This window comes from Denticeps clupeoides, chromosome 17, assembly GCF_900700375.1.
Source record: "Denticeps clupeoides chromosome 17, fDenClu1.1, whole genome shotgun sequence".
In the NCBI taxonomy this organism is placed as follows: domain Eukaryota; kingdom Metazoa; phylum Chordata; class Actinopteri; order Clupeiformes; family Denticipitidae; genus Denticeps; species Denticeps clupeoides.
This window is the reverse complement of record NC_041723.1, coordinates 19,715,158-19,740,731: the sequence shown is the minus strand read 5'-3', so window position 1 is coordinate 19,740,731 and position 25,574 is coordinate 19,715,158. Positions and strand designations below refer to the sequence as shown.

Here is a 25,574-nt window from a genome sequence, read left to right as displayed (position 1 = left end):
CAACAACTCTCAGATCTCTCCTTCTACAACTGCAAACAACTATGGAGTAACTATAGACAACCAACTCTCCTTCTCGACTCACATCACTAATCCTTCCCATTCACATAGATTCCTTCTCTACAATATCAGACATATCCACCCTTATCTGTCAACACAAGCTACCCAGATACTTGTTCAGTCCCTCGTAATCTCACGACTGGACTACTGTAACTCCCTTCCAGCAGGTCTACCTCTGAAGGCCATCCAACCTCTACAACTAATACAAAATGCAGCAGCACGACTGGTTTTTAACCTTCCCAATTTCTCTCAGTTAACCCCACTGCTACGCTCCTGCCATTGTCTCCCAGTAGCTGCATGCGTCAGATTCAAAATACTGATGCTGGCCTAAAAAGCCAAACATGGGGTAGCATCATCCTACCTCAGAGCCATTATTATACCTCACATTCTCTTATCCTCCAGTACTGCTCACCTTGTCCCTTCACTACTGAAGGTACGAGGAAGACCCTCATCTAGACTCTTCTCTGTCTTGGCCCCTAGGTGGTGGAATGCACAGCACAGCCACTGAGTATTTTCAAGAAGCTTAGGACTTTACTCTTTAGAGGATACTTAGACTACCATGGATTTTTTTTATATTTTCTTTATGCACGGAAAAACTACAACATGAAACATGAAAGCACGTTGTAATTCGCTCTGGATAAGGGCATCTGCCAAATGCCACAAATGTAAATGTAAATGTAGAATAGCACTTTTTTCTTTTTCTCTTAATTTTTTCTGACCCAGTTGACATATATGCTTATTCCTACACTTCCTGAGTAATTTAAGCAGCGTTATGATTTAGAATGTACCATGATACTAATATACCATGCAATTGAAGTGAGATTCTTGGTGATATGTTTAATGTTGGGTATTTCCCTTCAAAAAAGGGGCCCAGAGCAAATGAGGTTAATATGTACGTCTGCGCATAGAAGCTATTTCCTTCTGCATTCCTGTTGAAATGAACTACAATAAAAGTCATTTTGACTTTACTATGCTAAGCTAATATGAAGGAGGCAAGAAATAAAAAAATCAATGCAGTTGCAGTGACAAGACAAAGTATACAGAACATGGAAAAAGCATCCTCTCAGCTAAAGGAAACACAGTTAAACAGCATCTACTTGAAAGTTTTTTTATACTTTTATATGTTTCCCAACCATAGTCCATAGTCCATAGGAATGGTTTGGAAACCCTGCTTTAATGCATTCTTCTATATGAGTATGCCACAAATATATGTTATTACATTAATAACTGATAATGAAGGGGAAAATTAATATTGGCATTCCAAAGTTTTACTTCTATATTCTATACTAACCTCAATAGCTGTTCAGAAGCTGTCTGAAGAGCAGCATGAGTCTTAGTTCTCTTTCACTGCACTTACATATCTCTTCCCCCAACGGGGAGTTATATTTCACAGCCACCTCTTGCCTCCCTCTGCTATGTTAGACATGCTCAGCATGCTAATCCCTGTGTTTAGCCCGTTGCTCACATTACAGTTGTCTGACAGACAGTTCAGCAGATCTCCCCTCCAAGCAAGGCACAGAATCAGAGGATAAAAAACATCAGCCTATTGGTCAGGTTCAGGTTCAGGTTGTTTCCCTGTTGGTTTAATGCAGAGACACGCTTACTGTGCACTAATGACGCAGAGTTAAACCGGGTTCAGAAGGTTTTTGCTTTTTCTTGTAAAAACATGCACAATGACACAAAGATGCGCAGACCGGAGCACTTTATCCATAAGAATATTGTATCAGGCTTATTTACCAAAATGAAGCACTGATATTCTGCAAGGTTTGACGTTTAAATGCCACACTTGCTCACATCAATAAGCCCCTTCAGGACATGAAAGACATGGAACAGAGACCTTTGGAAGGTACCCAAGTGCCATTTCCTGGTTGTTGAGAGCAGTACTTGTCTCATCCACTTAGACAGGAGCTGCACCAGCTCTTAGTTTCCAATTAGTCAACTATGTCCCACTTGTGTATTACAGGAGAAGTTAAATCACCAAAGATCTAATGGATCTGCTCCTGTCTTTTACTTCATGCCACAGAATTTCTGTGATGACTGCCAACTGGCAAAACATCCAAAGGAAAGGCTTTAAATGGCAGGAAACATGTGGCCTGTAAATTGAAATGAGAATCACCATGCATTCCACTCCAGGTTTAGCTTTCAAATATACAACAAAATTGCCACCTGCACCTTTGAAAGCAACCGGGTTCAAAGAGTTTTTTAATTTTTTGTTGGTTGAGGTTGAGCTTGTTTAGCACTATTGGCCAGCTGCTGGTGTGTACAAGTAAACTTGACTTGGCTTGACTAATAACTCTAAATATCTAATAGTACATCTACAAGCGGGCGTTATAATTACTAATGCCTTTTTCACAATGCTGTCTAATACAGCATAGTGTAATGGTGTTTATAATTGTGACACAGAGTTTGACAGTTTCACTAGCACACACATGGATTTGAAGGCTTTTACATTAATCTCTGAATACTGGAAAAAAGGAACTGAGACATATCTATTACAGTCAGTATGAAACTTTAAGGTGTTGCCCTGACATTTTGATGACCTTTTTTGCTGTTGTGCTTTATACCAACCTCATTCAGCCAAGGTGCCACTGAGGTGCCACTGAGCAAAGTACTGCTCCCCGGGCGCCTGTCATGGCTGCCCACTAAGGGTGATGGTTAAATTGTGTCACCGTGTGCTGTGCTGCAGTGCATCACAATAACAACCACTTCACTTTTCCTGCTCCTACAAGCGGGACTGGATTTGTCGGGTAAGGAGTAAATCAAATTTAAATGTCAAATTATAATTTTATTTGTCACGTACACAGTCAAACGTGGTATGATATGCAGGAAATATTTCAAATGTATGTTTTTAAACATAAATTATATGTAACGAGTAGATATTTGTAGTAAAATATTTGTAGTGGCGTGAAGATGTGCAAATGTTCCATATGTGAGTACAGAAGTTGTTTAAAAAGTGCCGGAGTGTGTTAGTGTTCTGTCCTATGTAGTGTTGTGGTTGAGAACTCGTATAGCCTGCGGGATGAAGCTCCTCCTCATTATCTCTGTGTTGGACTTCCCTGATCGCAGCAGAGAGAACAGTCCATTGTTGGGGTGGCTGAGGTCCTTCACAATCTTCCGGCCCTGCTTGTTGTAGATGGATTGAAGGTCAGGGAGCTTGTACAGATGAAGCGTTCAGCTGATGGAACCCCACCCTCGGTAGGGTTCGCCTGTCCTACATGGTGCTGTTCCTGAACCAGGTTGAGATGTTTCCCATCAGGATGCTCTCTATGGTGCAGGAGTAAAAGATCCTAAGCACCTTGGATGGCAGTTTAAAGTCACTTAGGCATCTGAGGTGGTAGAGACGCTGCCGGGAATTTTTCACCATGGTGTTGATGTGATAGGACCCTGACAGGTCCTGCGTGATGTGAACACAGAGGTATTGGAAGCTGTCCACTCTCTCCACTGGGCTCCAGCTGATGACAGGGGTCTGGTAGGTTTTGCTTACAAAGAAGAATAGGAGTGCTGAAAATGAAGCGAAAATGAAGTGATTGTCAAGTGATTGTGAAGCACACAGTGCACACAACGGAACGTGTCCTCTGTATTTAACCCATCACCTAAGTGAACCAGCAACTTTTTAATTATGGGTCCATTTCCCTACACGCTAAGCCAACCACTGCCCTGGACTGATGGACCAATGAGGGCATTAGAGAATACTTGAATATTTATACTTGAAAAGCTGCAGAGTTAAGGATGAATTTTCAGATTGGTCATAGAGAGAGACGACTGTCATAGCTATGATGGGGAGTGCAGCTGATGGACCTGGGTGTGATCCAGGAGATTAACTGTGTACCTGGAATTCACCAATCACCAGCACAGGAAGACACAGAGGAGGCCGGGTCATTGAGGAAGTTGTGCTCACCTGGATCTTTAGTGAGTACGGTGTTTTCAGGATGCACTGGATACTCAGGGCAAGAACGTTCCCATTTAATCCCAGCCACAGGAGGATGGGAGAGTCAGCAAGGGTCTACGAGGAGATGGCCGTTCTGTACATTCAGCTCTGGGTTGCCAGGAATTGTACATTACATGTGTCTAGTAATGTTATTGTTAGCACTCCTGCTGACGATCAATGTGGAGGACAATTAATTTTTCCAAATCTTGTTTCCAGTTGTGTTCTACCAATTCGTTTACCAAGAATTTTTACAATGTCATGGTGGGGACTAATTTGGATTTAGGCAATGGTGGTTTTGGGATCAAGTGCAGTAAAAATTTGGTCCAGGGATTATCAGAGGACAAGGTAAAGGTGAGAAGGGGTGAGAGATCTGTCCAGGTAACGAATAGGTCTTAATGCCATGAACATGCATTGAAACATAGTAGAGTACATTATAACCATTATCTACAGTAAACCAAATATAGATTTTAAGTGGTAAAAGGTAATGCCAGAGGGCACAAATCAACTGATTTGTGTCCTCATTATTGCTAACAGACAATAGACTGTCTGGAAACTTCTAGAATTTGTGCTCACACACATTCAGTGTCACTTCTTAAGTACACAGTGGTATTATAGGGTGGTAGTAGCCTAGTGGCCTAGTACACAGTGGTATTATAGGGTGGTAGTAGCCTAGTGGGTAACACACTCGCCTATGAACCAGAAGACCCGGGTTCGAATCCCACTTACGACCATTGTGTCCCTGAGCAAGACACTTAACCCTAAATTGCTCCAGGGGGACTGTCCCCTGTAACTACTGATTGTAAGTCGCTCTGGATAAGGGCGTCTGATAAATAATGTAAATGTAAATTACAGAACAGACCAATGCTAGCATATCTCTGTAATACAATATATACATGTATTGTACCAAATTGGTCATTTCTTTAATTTCTTTTAGCATTTTAATGCCGTGCATGAATAATTATCTGCAGGAGGAAGTTCAATTATAATGTTCAATAGTGAAAGTGAAGTGAATGTGATTAGTTGTCACATGTGACACACCACATCACAGCACCCAGTGCACACAGTGAAATGTGATCTCTGCAGTGGGCAGCCATGACAGGTGCCCGGGGAGTAGTGTGTGGGGACAGTGCTTTTGCTCAGTTTCACCGAACCGGGATTCGAACCGGCAACCTTCTGATTACGGGTCCGCTTCCTTACCCGCTAGGCCACCACTGCCCCATACTATGTGTAAAATGTCAGTAAATAGTAAATGTCAGCATTGTAAATGTCTTTTCAACATCATCCTTGTTGTTACGCTGCCATTTGTAATTGTGTTTGTGTCACGGTGTTGGCAGGACCAGCTTCCCCCTGTTTGTGCTGCATCAGGCTTGCTATATAACTGCCACTGAAGCATCACTGGCAGGCACTGGCAGGCACTGGCAGCCATGTTTGACAGTAATAAGTACTTGAGGTAGTGAGTTATGCACGTTGTCTAATCAGTGTGAGGTGTGGAAGCGGGTCAGTCATGATGAGGAACTGCTGGAATGTGTTTCCACATTTCCAAAGACACTTCATGTAAAACATGTTTTTAAATGAAGCAGAGATGTGTTTTACATTCACACAATTGCAGGTAATTGTTGAAATGTGCAAGGATCCAATGGCTCAAGAGTCAAGATTTAAGATAAACAGAAAGACGGCTTCAAAATTCCTTTCATGTCGTACTGTTCTGCATGTTTTACACAAGCCAGACAGCCACACCAGCCCCCCTCCTGATGCTCTGTAAATAGCACAACAAGGAGTTCATGTCTCAGGACCCCCCACCCTTTCCGTTGACACGTTGTGCAGAGATGATTGACTCTTTGCCGGTTGCTGACATTGGGCTCCTCCTGTCACTGTCTGCCACATGAGCAGGCCTCCAGTGGGACCATTTACGCACAAGGGGTCACTTCAAAAGCAGCCAGGTGCTTCAGGACAACCCCCAGTAGCTCTCATTCATCAAACATCAAACATACTCCACTCTGGAGGAGAGACGCAGGAAACGGCCAGAGCATTTAATGCTGCATCATTACAGCTGAGGAAAACGCAACCAGAACCCCGAATTCACAGTCTGGCCGCACAGATGTTCCTCTCAGGCCGAGCAAGTCACTTCACCTGGTCTGGGACGCTGAAGGAGCGGGGTAACAGCTACACTGGATCCGGTAAGCTGAGGGACACGTGCAGCTATGTGTTGAATGCGCACTTGAAATGCCTCTGCCGTGGTAATGGAGCAGCTTGAGAATCCAGAGTGGAGACTAGGGGGATGCTATCCCTCTGCTATCCCTCTGTTTTCACCTCATTTTTCTCTGCAGTGGGTGAAGTGCTGCACACCACAAAATGTTCCAGTTCTGGAGCTTGATGTGGTGGAACACTGAAAGAACTGGTCCAGATCCTCTGCTGCAGGAATTCCCATGACCAGTGGCAATATGTGCGAAGCATTGCATTGGCTTCCCAAAGTTCTGGGTGCGGGCGTGTGGCTGCTTTGTCCAGTCCGGCAGCTTTGACTGATGGAAACTCCAGTCTTCCACCTGCCCCTGGCGTTCAGGCTCGGTAGATGCTGCCTATCAGAAATATCATGTTGTGTTACTATAATGAGCCCTACTGTAGACTGAGCGAGTTTCCTTTACGCATGAGCTGAGTAGAATCGTGCTTGTTGCAGTTCTCCTCTAGGAAGAAGGGCAGGGTTTCACTGTCATTTTTTCTGATGTATTTTGCTGATGCATCAGGAGTAGCTGTAGTGGTTAGCACTGTATGTGCCAGAGCCTGAGTGAAGGGGAAAAAGTGGATAGGCAGATATGTCCATGTGGATTAGCAAGAACATGTGGGTCTCCCGGGGTCAGGAGTGTCACAATTCTCTCTTATTTGAAGATGTGGTGAATGTATTCATTTCCATTCATGGGAGGATGATGGCGGCACACTTGCAGACATAGCGGTCGCTGGATGAGTGTGGGCAGTGAGGAGGTTCTGTGGTTCGTGGGTGTTGTGTGAGGGTGTGACATTTCAACATAAAAGCAACATTGGGCATCTAAAAAAATTTATCTGCGTCTTCTGTCATCTTTATTGCATGGCAGATTGTATGAATAAAAATGCCTGATTCCATCTGAAAGTCACATCTGGCCCACCAGGTTGCCCCATTTCCTTGTTGTTATCCCAAATTATCTTCCTCGTATGTTTCTAATGATCTACATGTTTATTTAAGCTTCAATACATCTCCACTCCCTCGTCACTGGTCTGTTACGCATGCCTCGCCTCGAGACAAAGGGCAGGTCTGGGTGGTAGTAGCCTAGTGGGTAACACACTCGCCTATGAACCAGAAGACCCAGGTTCAAATCCCACTTACTACCATTATGTCCCTGAGCAAGACACTTAACCCTGAGTGTCTCCAGGGGGGGGACTGTCCCTGTAGCTAGTGATTGTAAGTTGCTCTGGATAAGGGTGTCTGATAAATGCTGTATATTTCTGGGACATTTTTTTTAGTGTTGATTGTCAAATATAACTTGATAAAACATGTTATAATAATTTGGGATAGTCACAGCACAGCATACAGTGACACAACGAAATGTGTCCTCTGCTTTTAACCCATCACTCTTGGTGAAGGGTGCCCGGGGAGCAGTGTGTGGGGACGGTGCTTTAGCTCAGTGTTTCACCTTCTGGTTACAGGTCCGTTTCCTTTTCTGATAGGCCAACCACTGTTCCACAGTCGTCAGGGGTAAATGCTCCAGCCCAGCCCAGGTGACAGGCTTCAGTGATCTGCAGGACATGTTTAATTGTTATGTATAAGAGTAAGATCGAGTAGGAGTAAGATTCTCATCACCATTGACAACATGTATTTTTGTCCTGAGTGAGTCCAGAGGGGTCTTCAAATATCAATAATCATGCTGAAGCGCTTAAGTGTAGGACCCTAGATTATATCTGTACCTCTACAGCTAAGCATCCCCACCCAGGAAACTCAACCCCAGGGTCAAACAGTGTCTTATAAATAGTAAACTATTCATAGCGCTGTTTGTGCCGTACACATTTGATGAAAGACAGTTCCTTCTCTCGATAATGAGTCACCTCACCCCTGGTCCCCGCTGGTTTTACAGGCCAGTGTCCAAATTTAGGTCAGCTGCTTCAGTCCTTCTCCAAATAACAATGACTCCTTTGGACAGCATCAGCAGTAGGACCTCCTTTTTGGACCACGCCATTGATGAGAGACATTTCCCCTTGGATGATAAAGGGCAGTGTGAGTTCAAGGTCAAGACCATTCCATCTTCCTTCCTTCCTATTTCTCTGCGATATGGGATATTTGAAAGCGGCACCAAGATGTTACGTACACCTTCATACAACAATACAAATGATTTTGCATGATTACTTTATATTATTAACTGGTTAATCTGTAGACATTTATATTGACAGATATATTGATTGGACACAGTCTAAAACCAGGTCATTAAGTAAGTTATATCTAACTGTATTTCAATCATTTTGGTTTCAGAACAACAAATGTTAAATCGGCAACTTTGTTGTAACATGTTATATATGAGATCTATTGCCAGAAAATATGACTAAAAATATGACTACCTGATGACTACACCAGTCTTTTTATTGGGAACATTCCTATTAGATAATTATGGCTTCCAGCTTCAAGGAGCAATGTGTAAGAGATGAACATCGTGTTATATAAGGTGATGATTAGACACATGTGGAAATAATGATTAGTACTTTGACAGGGAGTCAGTTGAAGATGTGGCACCTTGTGGTGGCAGTGGTGGCCTAGTCGGAAAATAAGCAAACCTGTAATCAGAACGTTGTCGGTTCGAACCCCGAACTGCAAAGCACCGTCCCCACACACTGATCCCCAGGCGCCTGTCATGGCTGTCCCCTGCTCACGATGGGTGATGGTTAAAAGCTGAAGACACATTTTGTTTTGTCACCGTGTGCTGTTTCACAATGATGATCACTTCATTTTCACTGTTTCAAGAGGCACCAGGATGTGACACTGAAATGTCTGCAATTGCTGAAATGCAAACATAACACATTACATATATTAGCAGATGGTTTTATGCAAAATGAATGGAAGGGAGTCAGTTGTTGTGTGTGAGGCAAGATTCACATTTACAGCATTTACCAGATGCCCTTATCCAGAACAACTTACAATCAGTAGTTACAGGGACAGTCTCCCCCTGGAGACACTCAGGGTTAAGTGTCTTGCTCAGGGACACAATCATAGTAGATGGGATTTGAACCTGGGTCTTCTGGTTCATAGGCGAGTGTGTTACCCAGTAGGCCACTACCACCACCTGAGTTTAGGCTTCACGCATGTCTGGCAGCGGAAAGTTTCAGGCCCTAAGTCCCAAAGTCGTGGGATGTGATGCATCAGACTGGAAGGAGTGTGGTGTAGCATTTCAGATCATAACTCTCTGATTAGATCTGTGTCTGAGTGAGGAGAGTGGGATCTAACAGCTAGAAGGTCCCTTTAGCAAATCTGCACTTTCCATGGCATCTTCTGTTACTCTAACATCTTTCTCAAAATTCTGCACTATGTGGAGGTTTTCATCATGAGCCTTCAAAAATACTTATGAGGTGTGAAATGGGGAGGATCTGCTGTTTCTGCATCGCTGGAATAACACTAACCCTGCCACTGACCCCTAACAAGGCTGGTGTTATTCCAGGACAAACAGCAGCAGAGGGTATCATATCATTAAAGAAAAGTTTCAGTATGAAGCACTGTCACCAGACATGATACTGAGCTTCATGGGAAATGAGCTGTGTGGATGGGTGATATTTTCCAATTGCAATCCTGCAATTCTATATGGAGACTTTCAGAAAATGGTATGGCAAGAGAAATTATGTTGTCAATCTGAATTAAAGTCTACAATTTCATAAAATGTCCTTTAATTACATTTCAGACCCTGGAAGTACACATAGTCAGCTGTTTATCACTTCAGAACAGTACATTCCTGCATAATTAATCACATTTTTCCATGATGAATAATTATTTAAATCAAAATTAAAAGTGTTCATTAGGGCCCTGTAAAATTTAAAAAGTGAAGTGATTGTCACATATGATACACAGCAGCACAGCACACGATGCACACAGTGAAATTTGCCCTCTGCATTTAACCCATCACCCTGAGTGAGCAGTGGGCAGCCATGACAGGCGCCCGGGGACCAGTGTGTGGGGATGGTGCTTTGCTCAGTGGCACCTCAGTGGCACCTTGGCGGATCGGGAATCGAACCGGCAACCTTCTGATTACAGGGGCGCTTCCTTAACCGCTAGGTAACTATTCCATGTCCAGTTTAGGATCAGAATGTGTGGCAGTTTAAATAAATAATACGGCCCACACAAAGGCTAAAAAATTCCATGGATAGATTTATACCAACTACTACAAATGAGGACAATTAAATTAATCTGGGAGCAACAAGTCAAGGCAAACACAGAGCTCCGGTCAGGAAATCACAGAATCAGAGCACAGACAGGTGGCTTGGAACATGAGAGGCATAGGTGATTCTGCCAAAATATCATATTTGCCTGTCCCAGTCTATTCTGTGAAGTGGTCAAGTTCAGCACCAAGTGCTATTGGCTTATTATCTGCTGAGATCAGTTTTACTGGTTGCTTAGCAATGCAACATGTTGCCTGGGAACCGTCAAGCCAAATACACTAGACACAAATAACAGCTCCCCCAAGCATCAAATTCTGCACAAGAATGAAAATTAGCCAGAGATGAATGACTGGAAAGAGTGATGAAGTCTGAACGATTCCTGACTCCCCACATTCATCTTGCCACTATAAAGGATGTAGGAATTGCCTGTATGTTGATGAGGCCTGGGAACACACGAAACCTACTTCATCAGATCACTGCAGTCCAATTCTGCTGGGTGTCTAATGGGATATAATGACTGAATTTTGCATGATACTATCACCTTATCACCTAACTGGCAGCCTGAAAGAAGAGAAGAGCTTTCAGAGATCTAATCAGGCTCTAAATTGCACTTTATCATTGTCACGTACCTCAATAATTGGACCAATAACTGGTTTTAAATTCTACATCCTACATTGGATAATGATGTCATTTGTGGATCAGGAGTCATTTGACAAAGAATATCCTGATGACACCCTGTATGAAACTGGACCTTGTCACACTGGTTTAACATGGCAAGGCAGTAGATCTGGAACAAGGGCTGGACATGGCGAGGAAGAATGCGTACGCACATGTAAAAGAAATAAACTCTGCAGAGCTCTGTATTTAAAACACTCACTCATCTGATGTTACCTGGCAGAAAGAGGCATGAGGCAATAGAGATTAAAAGAATGAACAGTTTCTATTTAAAAAAAAAGTGAAGTGATTGTCATTATGATACACAGCAGCACAGCACACGGTGCACACAGTACAATGTGTCCTCTGCATTTACCTTGGTGAGCAGTGGGCAGCCATGAATACCGGGGAGCAGTGTGTGGGGACACTCAAGCAGGAGGTGTCAATGGCTGGCAAATGGCTTGGGGGGTATGGCAGCCCAACAAAGACACAGGCTCACGAAACAGGGGTTTAATACATGGGGAACAGGACAGGGAGACATCAAGTAACAATGACCAACAGCGAACAGACACAAACAGTGCAGCTTTATACAATCATACACAGGTGAAAACAACCAGGAAACAGAATAACACATAATAACAGAGGACGAACATGAAACTCCGGTCCGAAACCCGGACCCAGAGTTGCCCCTTCCATGACAGACATATTATATTAATGCGACAGGAAAGAAATTATTAGCTCAGATGTAACATATAACAGAGAAAGGAAACTGCTTATGCAGTGTGATCATGTAAATGTTCAGATATTATATGTAATTAGATAAGTAGTATGTTAAAGGGATTTGCTGTGTCTGTTGCATTTGCATCAAATCTTCAAATGCATCTTGCGATCAGAAGATTTAGGATTAGGATTAACTGTGTTTGATTAATATTCACATTGTGTTGCTAGTGGCTCTTTGGGCAACACATGAGTCTTTAAACCAAATGACTGCAAAGGTGCAGTTTCAAACGTCCTTGCTATTGATATTGTTACCTTAACCATTACAGTTTTCTGTGGATTTCTGATTTGTAACCTCTGCCCCACAGAAATAATCTACTACAGATTTTCATTATTGATTCGCAATATTTTATTGAGTTTTTTTTTGGGAATTCAAAAATTATTTCACTTTTAAATTAGACCACAAGTTGGAAATACAGGTTAGGGTCAGTTTGTGGGCCATCAGTAAGATTCTCATTTAGCAATGCATGAAAACAGCAGCCCTTCATTGACCACATTCTACAAATTGAGACATCTATAAAATCTATAACCTTGTATGCTATGTAAACCTGATTACCTGTCAACTTCAACACAATCTAGTGGTGCTTCCTTATTTGAGACTGGTCATCTGTCTAATTGTGGAAAATCTGTGGAAAGCTCCTGTATCCAACATGACATAACAGAGCGTGTGGGTTGACAGAAGTATACTTTCACACAGTGATTGTGGTTTTTTACATTGATATAAAAGGTTCTTTTTTGTGCACAGCGATATGCACCAGATGTGCTGCCCTCTTGTGGTGGGACACGCTACATTCCCTTCAGGCCTTGTCAGGTCTACACAGCACTGTATGACTCCAGTGCAGTCATCTGGCTGTGATCTATCTGAGATGCACTGGAATGAGCTGAGAAAGTTCGTTCTGGCAGACTGGTCAGAACGAACGGTGAAACACTAACCACACACTTGTCCCTTTTATGTATCTTCACTATCTTAACTTTTTGCATATTTCAATGATTGACGTTGATTTATTTTAATACATTAATGTTAGATTGAAAATAACCATAAAAACAATTCTCTTTCTATTGCAACAAATAATCACATCAACAAACACAAAAGATTTTTATACCACTGCCAATCTGACAAAATTTGAGACTGTAGATCATAGCACTGGACCCAATATGATATCGTATGACCCTCCAATCAGCAAAGCAATTAAACACAGTCATTAACTCTTATTTTAGCACAGCACTTGCACTAGCTGTGGAAATGCACTGACTGATGAAATCTGAACTGGCCGAATAGTTGACAAAGCTAACAGCTCATCAGCCTGGGCTTTAAACTGGCCGAGAGGTCTGCTGGACAGAGCAGCACCCGCTGGAGCCAGAGTTGCGCAACACCCTCAGATTATCGTGGCTTCTGGATACCTTAAATAAAGAAGTCGCTAGGCAACAGTGTCAGCACCGACCTTGAGAAACAGAAGAAAGGACGTTTGTTTTTCTGTCATGAGAGTGGATGAGAGATCGTGGTAGTTATTTGGAATTTTATATTGTGTTCAGCACATTTATTTGTCATTTCAGCCTTCTATACACTACACATTGCACACACTATCACTTCACTTTCACATTGAAATGAACAGATGAGACAACAGTGAGGTAGACCTTTGCTGTATATATAAAATGTATAACGTATATTAATGAGGACCAGTTCAGGTTAGAAGTGTCTGTGTGGAACCAGGTCACCCTGTCAGTGAAGGGCTGTATGAGATCTTTCACAGTTCTGGTTGCTCTCCTGATGTGTAAATATAAACAGAGGGTAGATGATTTCTTCAGCTGTCTTTCCAAACTAGGTGGTGATTCCCTTAGGCAGGATGCTCTGTCTGGTTCCTCTGTAAAACGTGGTGAAGATGGGGAGTGGGAGGTAAGCAGGAAGGAGAGAGTTGTTGGTTTGGCCCCAGTCTGAGATGCTGCACCTTCCTCATTAGCACTGATTCAACCCACCACAATGGTTTCATCAGCAAACATGACATTTAAACTTCATACAGTATGCTAGACTTCCATTTGAGTGTGAAGTCTTGATGTGTGAAATGAGGAGTGAGAGCGATCGCTTCCCCTTTCATCTGAACTGTTTGAACTGTTGAACTGAGGACACATGGGCAGTCGGTAACCCGATTACTCCAAATGTGAACCCCTTCACACTCCCTCACCCAAGAGAAGGCAGCTGTAATTACGCCAGTGGTAATTTGATGTTTCAGGGTGTACTGTGTTATGTTTGCTGTACTGGAATATTATTCTGCCACGTGACTACTTACTTTCCTATGCGGTCCCATAGTTAGTGATTTAAACTGATCAGAGTGATGGTGGGGTTGATAAATCCTGACCTGGTCAAGGACAGAAGAACAGGGAGGCTTTGCCGTCCTTCAATGGTCAAATGGCTGTTCGATCTGATGCTGGGAAAACTTTGCTGATGCTTGTCAATACTTTCCTCAGGGAAGTTGCAGCTCCCTGCCAAGCATAAGAAAAGCTGGAGAGATGCCAGTGGTGGAGTGTAAAGATGCTCTGTAATGAAGAAGTGTACGCTGCAAGGCAGAGGAGAAGGTCAGAACATCATTTAGATGGGCGCTGACACAATTTAAGATCTGGTTAAATCTCTCTACACCTACATTGGCTTAACGGTGGTAGAAAGAAGTGTGAGTGTGCCGAATTCCTGAATGCCTGAAAGTCAGCAGGGATGATCTGTGGCCCATTGTGCAGCGTGATGATGTTGCTCCAGTGTGTCTGTGGCTAAAGGTTCCAAATTTGAATGCAATGGCATGATGCAAAATCAAGGCACTTTATTTAGTGTAAATAGGGACTTATGTCTCAGCACTCATCATGCAGAGCAGAAGTTGGATATTGCACCACAATGTCATCTAAGTAAACCACAACCCCAGAAATGTTTGCAAAAATTGATATAATTTTCAGGACAACACACATGTATATGACAAAGCTCTTAGGGTGTAACAGGATTTATAAAGAACACTGGAAGGGGTCCAGTTTGGAGAAGACCATAGAGCATTGCAATTTTGTAGTCAGTTCCTCCACCAGTTACTTGTTGTAAGGTTGGTAGCACTTGACCTGAGAACATGTTGCAAGGACGGACACCCCCAGAGGCATGTTTAATAGGGAATGTGAAGCTCCTGCATAGTGGCCGCGAAAAACTTTTCAGCTGTACTGTTCACATTGTGAATGGTTGTAGTAACAGAGCAAGTAGTTTTAGGCGGCAAAGGAGAAGATGGCCTCCGTAGTTTTGTCGTTTCCCACAACAAAAAAGTTTGGCCATTAGCAGGGCAACAGTTATGTATGGAAGAACCGCAGTTGATGGGAGGTGGCTGAAGTGGAAGTGTAGGCTCAGCAGATCACCTGTCCAGGTTATGGAGCAGTGTGGCTCTTCCACTCTTACCAGCGATTTGCAGATGTTTAGCATATATCCCTCTTTCTCACATTCCATAGTTCAGAACAGGAACATTACATAAGTAAACCACCGTTCTGCTCTGGATGGTACTGAAAGCTGGAACACTGGTAGATGCCATCAATTCTGTCTTGAGTTTCCTATGTTTCCTATGTTTAGAGCAAGAATAATTTTGTTAGTGAATAATATGTTCACCAATAACTAATATGTTTCAGATAGATATTTAGTAATAAAGCTTGAAAGGAATGTTAAGTTGTCTAATTAGATAACAGGATATAAATGAGAATAATGTAGCTACCAAAATGAAGACTGCTTCAACCATTATTGATACTTTCCCCTTTCTGCTGGAAAGACTTTTTGATGGATACGGCTCTCCTTCGTTACTGCTCTCACTACACACCCCACCAGGCCCAGGGTTCCCCCCCCCTGAAATGCTCCACTGTCATCACTCATGACTTATAGCCTACCCAGCTACTCTTTGCCTAATCTACAAGCACAAAAATAGCCAAGATTCCAGCTCACTTGAGACCTTGGCTCATTGCACTCTCATGGCAAGTTTTTGCCAGATTCTTTGCACAATGCCTTCGCATTCTGGAGTTAGACATGTTGGATATAAAAACTGAGCTACTGTAATTAATGAATGTGGAGTTCGAGACAGTCTTTGTTGAGATGAGGTTCTCCTTCCTCTGGATCCAACTGTCTTTCTCTGCTTGTGTTTAGGGTCAACTAACTTCTCTCAGCCATTCCCTTTGTTTAGCTACTCTCATATCACATATGAAACCTCTACGTAGTCTTGGTCTTAAACTGTCATAGATCCCTGATGGTTGCTTATCCCACCCCCTAGTTGTGACTGATGGGTGAGAGTGTCCAGAACATTAAAATAGCTGTAGATGGTATGCTAGAGGACCATATGGTGAACCATTAGGTGAACACCTGAATTACATGTTTTTATGAGGAAAAGTATCACTGGTGTAATCAACACTCTGCTCTTGCAATGTGACCAGTTATACGGCTAGAAGTTATTTAAAAATAACAATCGTCCTTGCCAAAATGAAAGAAAAAAGTTTTACATTTACATTTTCATTTACCGCATTTATCAGACGCCCTTATCCAGAGCGACTTACAATCAGTAGTTACAGGGACAGTCCCCCCCGGAGCAATTTAGGGTTAAGTTTTAACTGAAGAAATGTTCGTAAAACTGAGGCAAACACAGAGGCAAACTGTCACGACTACAGACTTACAGGGGAAGGAAGCGCAGAGGTCTGACATGCTGGGAAGGGGGTTTATTTTATAATAAACAAGAAACACAAAGAAAGAATGGCGCGGTGGCCAAAAACGGGGAATAAAGGGGAACAACACAAACAAACCCGCAGGCGTGTGGCGATTGCCAGAACTGAAAATACTAACACCTACACGGTTACAATGTCAAGTTCACGAAAATGCTGGAGACTTCGAAGGGGCGGAAGTCTCTGGCATTTAAGCGCTGTCAGGATTGGCCACCGGTGTTGAGCCCAGCTGCAGTCAATCCTGACACAAACTGAAAATAGGGTGGGGATGACTTTGCAAGAACAGTTAGATACAATGGGCTCCTTCAAGCCGGGCTGAATTCATGCGAAGCCAGAAAAAATCCATTTATCAGTGAAGAGAAGTGATGGGTCAGTCTGAGACCACAGGAAATGGACTGTAGAGGATTCTTCTTGCAATCTACTTTTCAGCTTTGCTCAGCCCCTGGTCGTCTTGTTGTTATACAGAAACCTGGAGAAGCCTACAAGCCAAAGTATCTTGCACTGTAAAATGTGGAGGAGGGTCAGTGATGATCTGGAGATGCTTGCGCAAGGCTCGAATAAGATATACAGTGGCGGTTTTTGATATCATTATTGCATGGGCACTGACCAGTTTTCTATTCCCCATTTCTGGGGAGTAAGGGCACCCTCTTTTAGCAAGGTGCACCTGCTGCTTTGGGGAGTGTCTGGCTGGCTGGAGCGGCATCTAATAACGTAAAATAAAACACAATGCTGAAGTAGCTTCTTTTTCTATTTCAGTTTCCGAGGGGGTGTTCGAAGGGGGCATCAAACAGGCTAGGACTGCCCCTGCGGGAAGAGGTGTTTTTGTGTAGGATGCATGAATCGAGCCACATAGGTTTTCCTAGAAAGAACGTTGGCTTCCACCTTCTAAGACTATGTTCCCCAACTTCCCCAGTTTTCTGCAGCAGATAACATAGCCTCAAAGAAAAGAGCCAGGAGCCTGAACAAAGGCAGTGAGAGAGAGTGTGTGTGTGTGTGTGTGTGTGTGTGTGTGTGTGTCAGTGTGAGAATTTGTGAATGTTTATTTTAAAAGTCTATATATTTGGCAGATGTGTATGTTTTTTGTTCATTTTTATTTTATTTTATTATTATTATGAAAGCTCAAGGAGCAACATGTTTGTTCACTTTCTAAAGATTTTGAATAAAGGGATGGAAATGAATGCTTCTTGTTTTTTATTATTTTTTTAACAGATTAATTGATTATTAAAATAATCGTTAGTTGCAGCCCTACTGTTTGATTTTTTTTTCTTTTTGATACAGCGGTATGAAGTTATGCAACAGTAATGTGAAAAACTGTAGGTGAACATGCCAAAGCTGTCATTGTAAATCAGGGTTATACCAAAAAAACTGATTAAAAGTTTAACGTTTAAAAATGATCAGGGACACTGATTTCTTTGAAGGTGAAATTACTGATTTCTTGCCATTTCATTTTAATAATTCTTTAAAGAACAAAATGTTTATTTGGAAATTACTTAAAAACCAAGGCAAGCTTTCAGTTCAATAATTGCACATATAAAATTTAACACTGACCAATTTTCAGGCTGAGGGGATGAGGAACAAGGCACAGAAGTGAATTTTTAATAAACAAAAGATAACCTAGCAGGATGGCTACAAATAGAGTGTCTGCAGGGGGACTGTCCATGTCACTCCTGACTGTAAGTCATTCTGAATAAGGACGTCTGATGGCCAGAGACCGAAACAGAAACCCAAAGGCGTGTGTCGTCAGTGACAAGAATTTATACAGCAAACGCAAAGGTAAGGCTCAGAATAGTTAACGAATGGGAAGCTTTCATGTTAATTAAAAAACCCCACTGTGAACCAGTATTCTAAACATGAATTATACATTCGTATCTAATGCTATGTAACATCAATTATAAATCTGCGCATAACTATACTTTACTAAACGTCAAGAGCCAGTCTTTTTACCTACTTGTCGATTTTCTTTAACCACTCAGGGTCGCGACTGTCCTTCCCAGACAATGAAAGGAGGGCAGGGTGTCAACACGCTGCACACACCCAGTCTGTTTTCTTTACAATTGCAGTATTTATTATTATTTATTATTCTTATTTAGGGCATCCTGATCATGACCTGTTCCAATTATTGGCCTCTGGCGGGCATTACAGATCTGCCAAGACAGGATTCACACATTTTTCTCTAAAGGCCTTCAGAACACAGTAATGAGCACACAGTGACATTCTTCCACTATTCATGACTCTTATATACAATAGCAATCTCATTACAACTATGTGCATTTTATTTGTACATGAATTAAATAATTTATATATTTGAATTTGTTTTAATTTTCTGTACCAACGCATTTGCTGTTGTTCTCTGCCTACAATGACAGTAAATTCTCTAAGGCCCTGCCTTTTCTAAAACAAATGACCGTCTTTCTAAAAAGCATGCATGAACACAAAAAACATTGTTTTCTGAAATGTTATCATCCACACAGAGACGGCCCAAAATGCAAAAAAAGCATAAAGTTATTATCAAGTGAGTAAATAACCAAGTGATTACTTAAAATGAATAAATATATAGAAATTATGTACATAAATACATAGAAATACCACTAAAGTAATTTTTAAAAACCCCTTGCTTAATACCCCACCCCACAGAATATCCCCATATACAAACCAGATACAGATAAATAAAAAAATATTAAAACAAGCAAAAAACAAGCAAAAATAGTGTACAACGCTGTACAGGGGTCATGCGTGCATCAGCCTCACCAGTGGTGCCAAAAAGTGCAACCAGTGGATTAGGCTCTATATGAAATTTAAGAAAATATGTTGCTCTAATATCTTTTTAATCTGAATAAGGGAAGCCTCCTCACTTCAACATTTATCACAGTGGGGGTCGATATTCGGATAGATACGGGATAATTTGAGTTTAGACATGTGGAACCGCTGCAGAAGACAATGATAATAATTTATGGATTAAATCCTATGTTTCCTCAGCAGAGGTGGATAGTAACAAATTACATTTACTAACGTAACTGTAAATCCACACACTCAAGGTTCATGAGTAAAACCTGAAAAGTGGGACTATTAGAAGTCACAAGCATATAACTACTTTTGAAAGGACATTGGGTCGTCATGAGGGTACAAATGCATTCACACTCACACACACACTGCTTTTTTTCTGAGTGGCTCCCAGCAGGGCTTTAATCCTGGGATCCAGTCAGAGACTTTTTTAGGAGACTCATCTCAGCGTTGGGGACAAATGGCTGGAGGGATTTATCAGCTGAGATAGAGTTTCAGCTGCCAGCGCGCCTGCACCCACCTCTGTCACCACTACTCCTTCATTCTAGTTAAATGGAGCCAGAGAAGGGAAGGGCTGCGTAGTGCTGTCCGAACTGGACCTCCATCTCTATCATTTCTAAAAGTTGGATTCTCTCTCTCTCTTTCTCTCTCTCTCTTTCCTTCCGGCCGATTAGAGCCTCTCAGGGTCGGCATGACGGCGCCTGGCTCCAGTGGACTGGAGGTTCTCCTGTCAACACTGCAGGTATGGAAAATGGAAACTCCCACTTGCTGCCATAAGTGTGTGTATCCCTTTCACTCTGTGTTTGCAAGTCACTTTGCACATATGTTCAAGTGGAAGGTTCTAAAGTACCAGGGTGCTAGTACCAGCACACACACAGACACACACACAATGCCTCTGTGAACAGGCTTAGACAGATAAATGTGGCACAGCCGCTGGGTAAATAGCTAGTATACACTACTTCAACACAGTCACAGTCACAGTCAAGGAGAAGCTGTGGGGCTTTGTACAGTTTGCATGTGTCATCGTTTTTCACAGCAAGTTTTAATAGTGTCACAGTTTTGACTTTGGGGTACTGCAGATCCATGTTGATGTTGTCTGCCATTATCCAAATTGTACTCATCTGTTGTCATAGAAAGTTTGTGTGTCTTTCGAGGTAGATGGAGTGCTTTGATAAAAGTGAAACCGCCCATCTACGTGAAGTCAGAATGCGAAAGATCCTTACATAATTGGGGGGTACTGCCTTCATAACACTTCAAAATGCTACGCGTCAATACAACATGCGACCTGACAAAATTATTCTTATCCCTAGCCACAAGAATTTGGTTTTGATAACTCCCAGAAATTAACCTAACCTTAGTATACTAGTAAAAGTAAATCTATACATTTACAAACAGTCTGTAGCCTATAAGACCCAACTCCCTATTATTCCGATCTGGATCTTATAGGGTCTGGTAGTGGAAAGGTTGAAAGATCTAGAAATCCAACAAATCCAACAAATCTTTTAGGCTGTGCTTGTGTCAGTAATTCAGACACAATGTCTCCAAGATTTAGGATATCTGAGCTGCCCTCCTTTTACTGTGGTTACATTGTCTAGGGACATAGTACCACAGAACTACAGGAACATTACACGAATCAGATGACCAGTCTTGTTGTCAGAACAAGCTGAACATCAGTACTTTTGAGTATTTTTGTGTGCAAATGAGCCTTTTCTAGGCTTAGGCAGCTCATATGGTCCCTCAACCATTGAGCATGGGTGGGCAGGGCTGCTCCCTTCCACCATAGTAAGATCCCACACTTGGCAGAAGAGGGAAGTGAAAAATAACGTACAACGCTGTAAAAGGGTCAGGCGTGCATCAGCCTCACCAGTGGTACCAAAAAGTGCAACCAGTGAATTAACTAATTTAAGGTTTAAATCCCATGTGTCCTCAGATAATGACTAATTAAAATTCTGTTCCCAGGCCCTTTTAATCCCATCCATAGAAGAACCTTTAATACTCGCCAGTGTGTCATATATAACAAAAATGAACCCTTTGTGAAGTAAAGTAAGCAAAGTATTAACTGTACTTGAAACTGGTACTTCTGGGAAATTGTCTGATCTGCAGATATCTGAAAAAATGTGTATGTGGGAGATTGAAATTTTCAGAAAGCTGAAAAAAGACACAAAGTTATTGTCAGTAAACAGATCATTGAACCGTTCTATGCCAGTCTTGGAATTTAGGATCAGATAAAGAAGGATTTAATCTAATTGGACTCAAGAGAGAGAAACCTTTAAAGCCAAAATGCTTTCATCTGGGCCCACACTCTCACTGTATGCCAGACAACTTGACAAGTGGCAGGGAAGATCCAAGTCTGTAACAGAATTTAGTTCCATGGACACCCAGGATGGGAAGTTATCTTTGTTATATTATAGAACCAATATGAGATATAACTGGTTTTGCCACCCAGTAGTAATAACAGAAATGAGATATTTGGTGCCATGCTTCCATTACGCCTAGATTTTTGAAGATGAACTTTATTCAGTCAAGGGTGTTTACCTCTCCGTATGTAAGATGATAAAATTGAGTCTAAAGAGTCAAAAAAAGGATTTAGGGATAAAAGTTGGTATTAATTGAAACAGATACAAACATTTTGTAATTATGTTAATTTTGATCGAGTCAATTCTTCCCACCAAAGAAGTAGAGAGGGGGAATGCCCATTCAAGATCTGCTTTGTTTTATTTAATAAAGAAAGAAAGAGACAATTATGCTTCCTTGTAACTGTTATACCTAGGTATGTAAATTGATTTTTAAAGGGGAAATTTGAACAGTCAGATGATGACATTCCTCCATTTACTGCAAAAAAAACTCCCTTTAAGAGTGATAATTGAATCCTAAAAAGTTTACCACACTTGAATAAATCAGAAAAAACTAAACATTAATACGGTGAAAGTAGTGAAAAAATCTGCAGGAAAACCATCAGGTCCCAGAGATTTTCCAGACTGCAGCAAGGAAATAGCGGCACATAATTCCTCCAGAGATGTTGGTTCGTCTAATCTATGTTTAACATCAGAAGAGAGTGTAGGCTAGTCAAAAGCTTAAAAAAAGTATCTATTAGGGTGTTTTCCTGTGGGAATTCAGAGGTGTAAAGTTGCGAGTCCTAAATGTGTCATTAATTTTGGAATAATCTGAGGTGATTTTACCACTAGCCATTTTAATTTAATATGCTGCTTTGCCTGAAAACATGGTTGGCTAGCATCTTACCAGATCTGTCACATGAATATGAAACAAACTCTTGCTCTTCAGAAGCTGATGTTCAATGGAGTGTGCTGAGAGGAGATCAAACTTTGTCAAAATTTATCATAACATTATGCATTTTTGACCTTGGCATAAAGCAAATCAATTTCTTTAATTTGGTTAGATAACGCAAGTCGTTCTATACGGGACTTCTTCTTCAGTGTGTATATGAGATCATTTGTCCCCTAAGAAAGTGTCCCACTTTTAAGCTAAAAGTTTCCTCTGTGGTATTTGTTTGAAAAAACAAAGTTATCTGTTTTTTTATCTGTTATCTTTTATTATCTGAATAAAAGAATCAGATTTACTAACCATACCAGAGTTAGGAGAGGAATGATCCAGCCAGCAGTTAATGAGTGTGAATGAGCTCAGATAAGCTAATGGTGAACACGTACATTAAAAAAAAACTACATCATCAATATTGGGGGCATATACAGCACAGGCTAAAAGTTTGGACACCTTCTCATTCAATGTGTTTTCTTTATTTTCATGACCATTTACGTTGGTAGATTCTCACTGAAGGCATCAAAACTATGAATGAACACATGTGTGGAGTTATATACTTAACAAAAAAAGGTGAAATAAGTGAAAACATGTTTTATATTCTAGTTTATTTGCTCTGATTACTGCTTTGCACACTCTTGGCATTCTCTCGGTGAGCTTCAAGAGGTCATCACCTGAAAAGAGTCCCCAAAGGTGTTTAGCAGTTGGTCCAACTCACCCCAAACCATCTGGATTGGGTTCAGGTCCGGTGCACTCTTGAGCTTTGTAACCCGCTGGCTTATTAAATTGTCCGCAGCCACAAGACTCTAGTCGTTGGACGTGATCTTCCACTGTGGACCGGACTTTGCTAAACTTAATTTCCAGTAAAGTAAAAGATGCCAGCCCTGTGCTGTTCTAGTAGAGAGGAGATAGCCGCCATAGTTAGCACAGGTGCCGCGTCCTCCTTCTCACCCGCCTTGACCCATTTTGAGGACATTTCAAAGCGAGGAAAGACCAGACTCGAAGCGCGTGCAAAAACAAACACAAGTATGATACTTTGATTGTGAACAAGAAGCATCAGGAGCATCATACTGTTGCTCCTATTACATCCCCCTAGTGACCGGAAGTCACTGAAATCATTTTACCTAAAAATTAACCTGGTAGATTCCAGATTCCATGACTTTCTATGTTTTAATGAAGACATCCGATTTGTCTCCAAGCTGTGGCCTTATAGGACACTGGGAAATATTTGGAGCAACCTTTTTGGGAATGAAATGGCCAGTATAAAAGAGGTTCCTGTCATGGCTGCTGGCTCTTTTTTCCTTACATTGGGGTTCCTCTCCCCCTCAGCTGCTGGGCTCTGCTCCTCTTCTCCTTAAACACCTCCCTGTCTGGAGCTTGGCCCCTGCTCTCTCACCCTCGCTTCCTTTTTTCCCTTTAATTTGGGTTTTTCTTGTAACATTGTTATAATTTTTACATACAATATTTCCATGTACCTTCAGTGGTAATTGACCTGTGCTAATAAATTTGTCATGTCACGAAGTGGGACGTCACAAAAAGGATTCTTTATTTAAAAGATAAACTGATTTCCTGGCCACGCCGATCACCGTTAGCATCCTGATAAGTATTTAAAAAATGGGTGTCTGTGCATACAAGCAGTTAAAGACTACATTCAGTGCATTTAAGACAACAAAGAAATTTTAGTTTTCTGGAATGTTAGAAAATTACAGTACAGAAATATGGTGTATGTTATGGACAATTTATTTAATAAAAATATTTTATTTGCCCTTATGCATGAAATAAACTAAGAGAACCGAATTTCAGCCATTTATTTCATAAAATAGGATTACAAATAAAGATCAGAACAGTGTTTTAATTACTGTACATCTGGTCTACTGCGTGAATACAACCCTCAGCGCTTACACAGATTTAGTCGATATGCCTGAATATAATTTTTCATTCTTATGTGCACGTGTATCTACACAGAGAGGTGTTCAAAGTATGTGTACTCAATGACTACTGACTATGTCCACCAGCTCCTCATTAGAGGCCACAGTCTGATCAGTTCAGTTCCTCTCTGCAGACTGGTGCTTGAACTGGGGATACCGGTATGGAAAATTCAGGCTGAGCTTGCTGGCTTCTGGTGTTGTCCAGCATTGGTGCTTCATCTCTCATCTTGGTCTGTCAACATTTCAAACCTTTATCTACCTATTTTATTTGAACACATAACTTTTACATTCAAACCCATCATCTATTTTTAGGTCATGCCACAGAAATGAGTTAATACTGACTACAATGTGAATAACCTAATAATTACTGATTCATAATTGTTACAGTTGTTAGTACAGGTCAGTCTGACTATCTGGAGAGATATTTGGTGGAAATATAGGTAATGGAAAGATGTGCATAACCATGCAGGCATGCTTAGACAGTAATTCTTGACTTTCTGTTTGTCCGTTCAGAGAGTAGGTGATGTGGAGAGCACCCTCAACACTCTCAATGTGTTGGATGAGCTGCTCTCAGCAGGTGGGTCACAGCTAAAGACATTTCATAAAGAAATAAATATAAAGTCAACAAAATATCAATCAGCTGACATCAGCTGTGCCACTGCAAACAGCATTTAATACAGAACAAGCACAGTAAGAACATCACACATGATAGTAATGTAACACCGCAGCCAAGAGGATTGTCTTTGTTTGTCTCGGACTCAGGCACAGACAGGAGGATTCATTACATGATCTCAAAAGGAGGCAGTGAAGCTCTGCTGATGGCGCTGCAGAACACCACACAAGGTCTGTCCCCTGACTTCTCTGTGTTGATACCCCTGCTGCACCTTCTGGCCAAGGTGGGCCACAGAGGTGGGTGCCTGTCTGAACCAAATACACACATTACATTTAAACAAATTGTAGGTTTTTACAGCAATAGCATTTAATATTGTAATATACATGACAATTGGTCCTTTGTTTAGAAGAATTCACAAAATCTAGTTACCTTGTTAACTTGACAGCCCCTGAGGTGGCTCCATCTAGTGGTG

The 25,574-nt window shown here is 41.6% G+C and overlaps 1 protein-coding gene across 1 annotated transcript in view; it reads left to right on the top strand.

Moving 5' to 3' along the window:
* The first annotated feature begins 5,862 nt into the window (after positions 1–5,862).
* LOC114766967 (cytosolic carboxypeptidase 4-like) overlaps positions 5,863–25,574 on the top strand; it is a 121,756-nt gene continuing 102,044 nt past the window's right edge. Inside the window, exons 1-4 of the mRNA XM_028958358.1 lie at positions 5,863–6,162; positions 19,963–20,030; positions 25,003–25,066; positions 25,252–25,398. Of these exons, the coding sequence (XP_028814191.1) occupies positions 5,868–6,162; positions 19,963–20,030; positions 25,003–25,066; positions 25,252–25,398 (574 nt within the window). The 5' untranslated portion in view covers positions 5,863–5,867. The remainder of the gene's footprint in view (positions 6,163–19,962; positions 20,031–25,002; positions 25,067–25,251; positions 25,399–25,574) is intronic.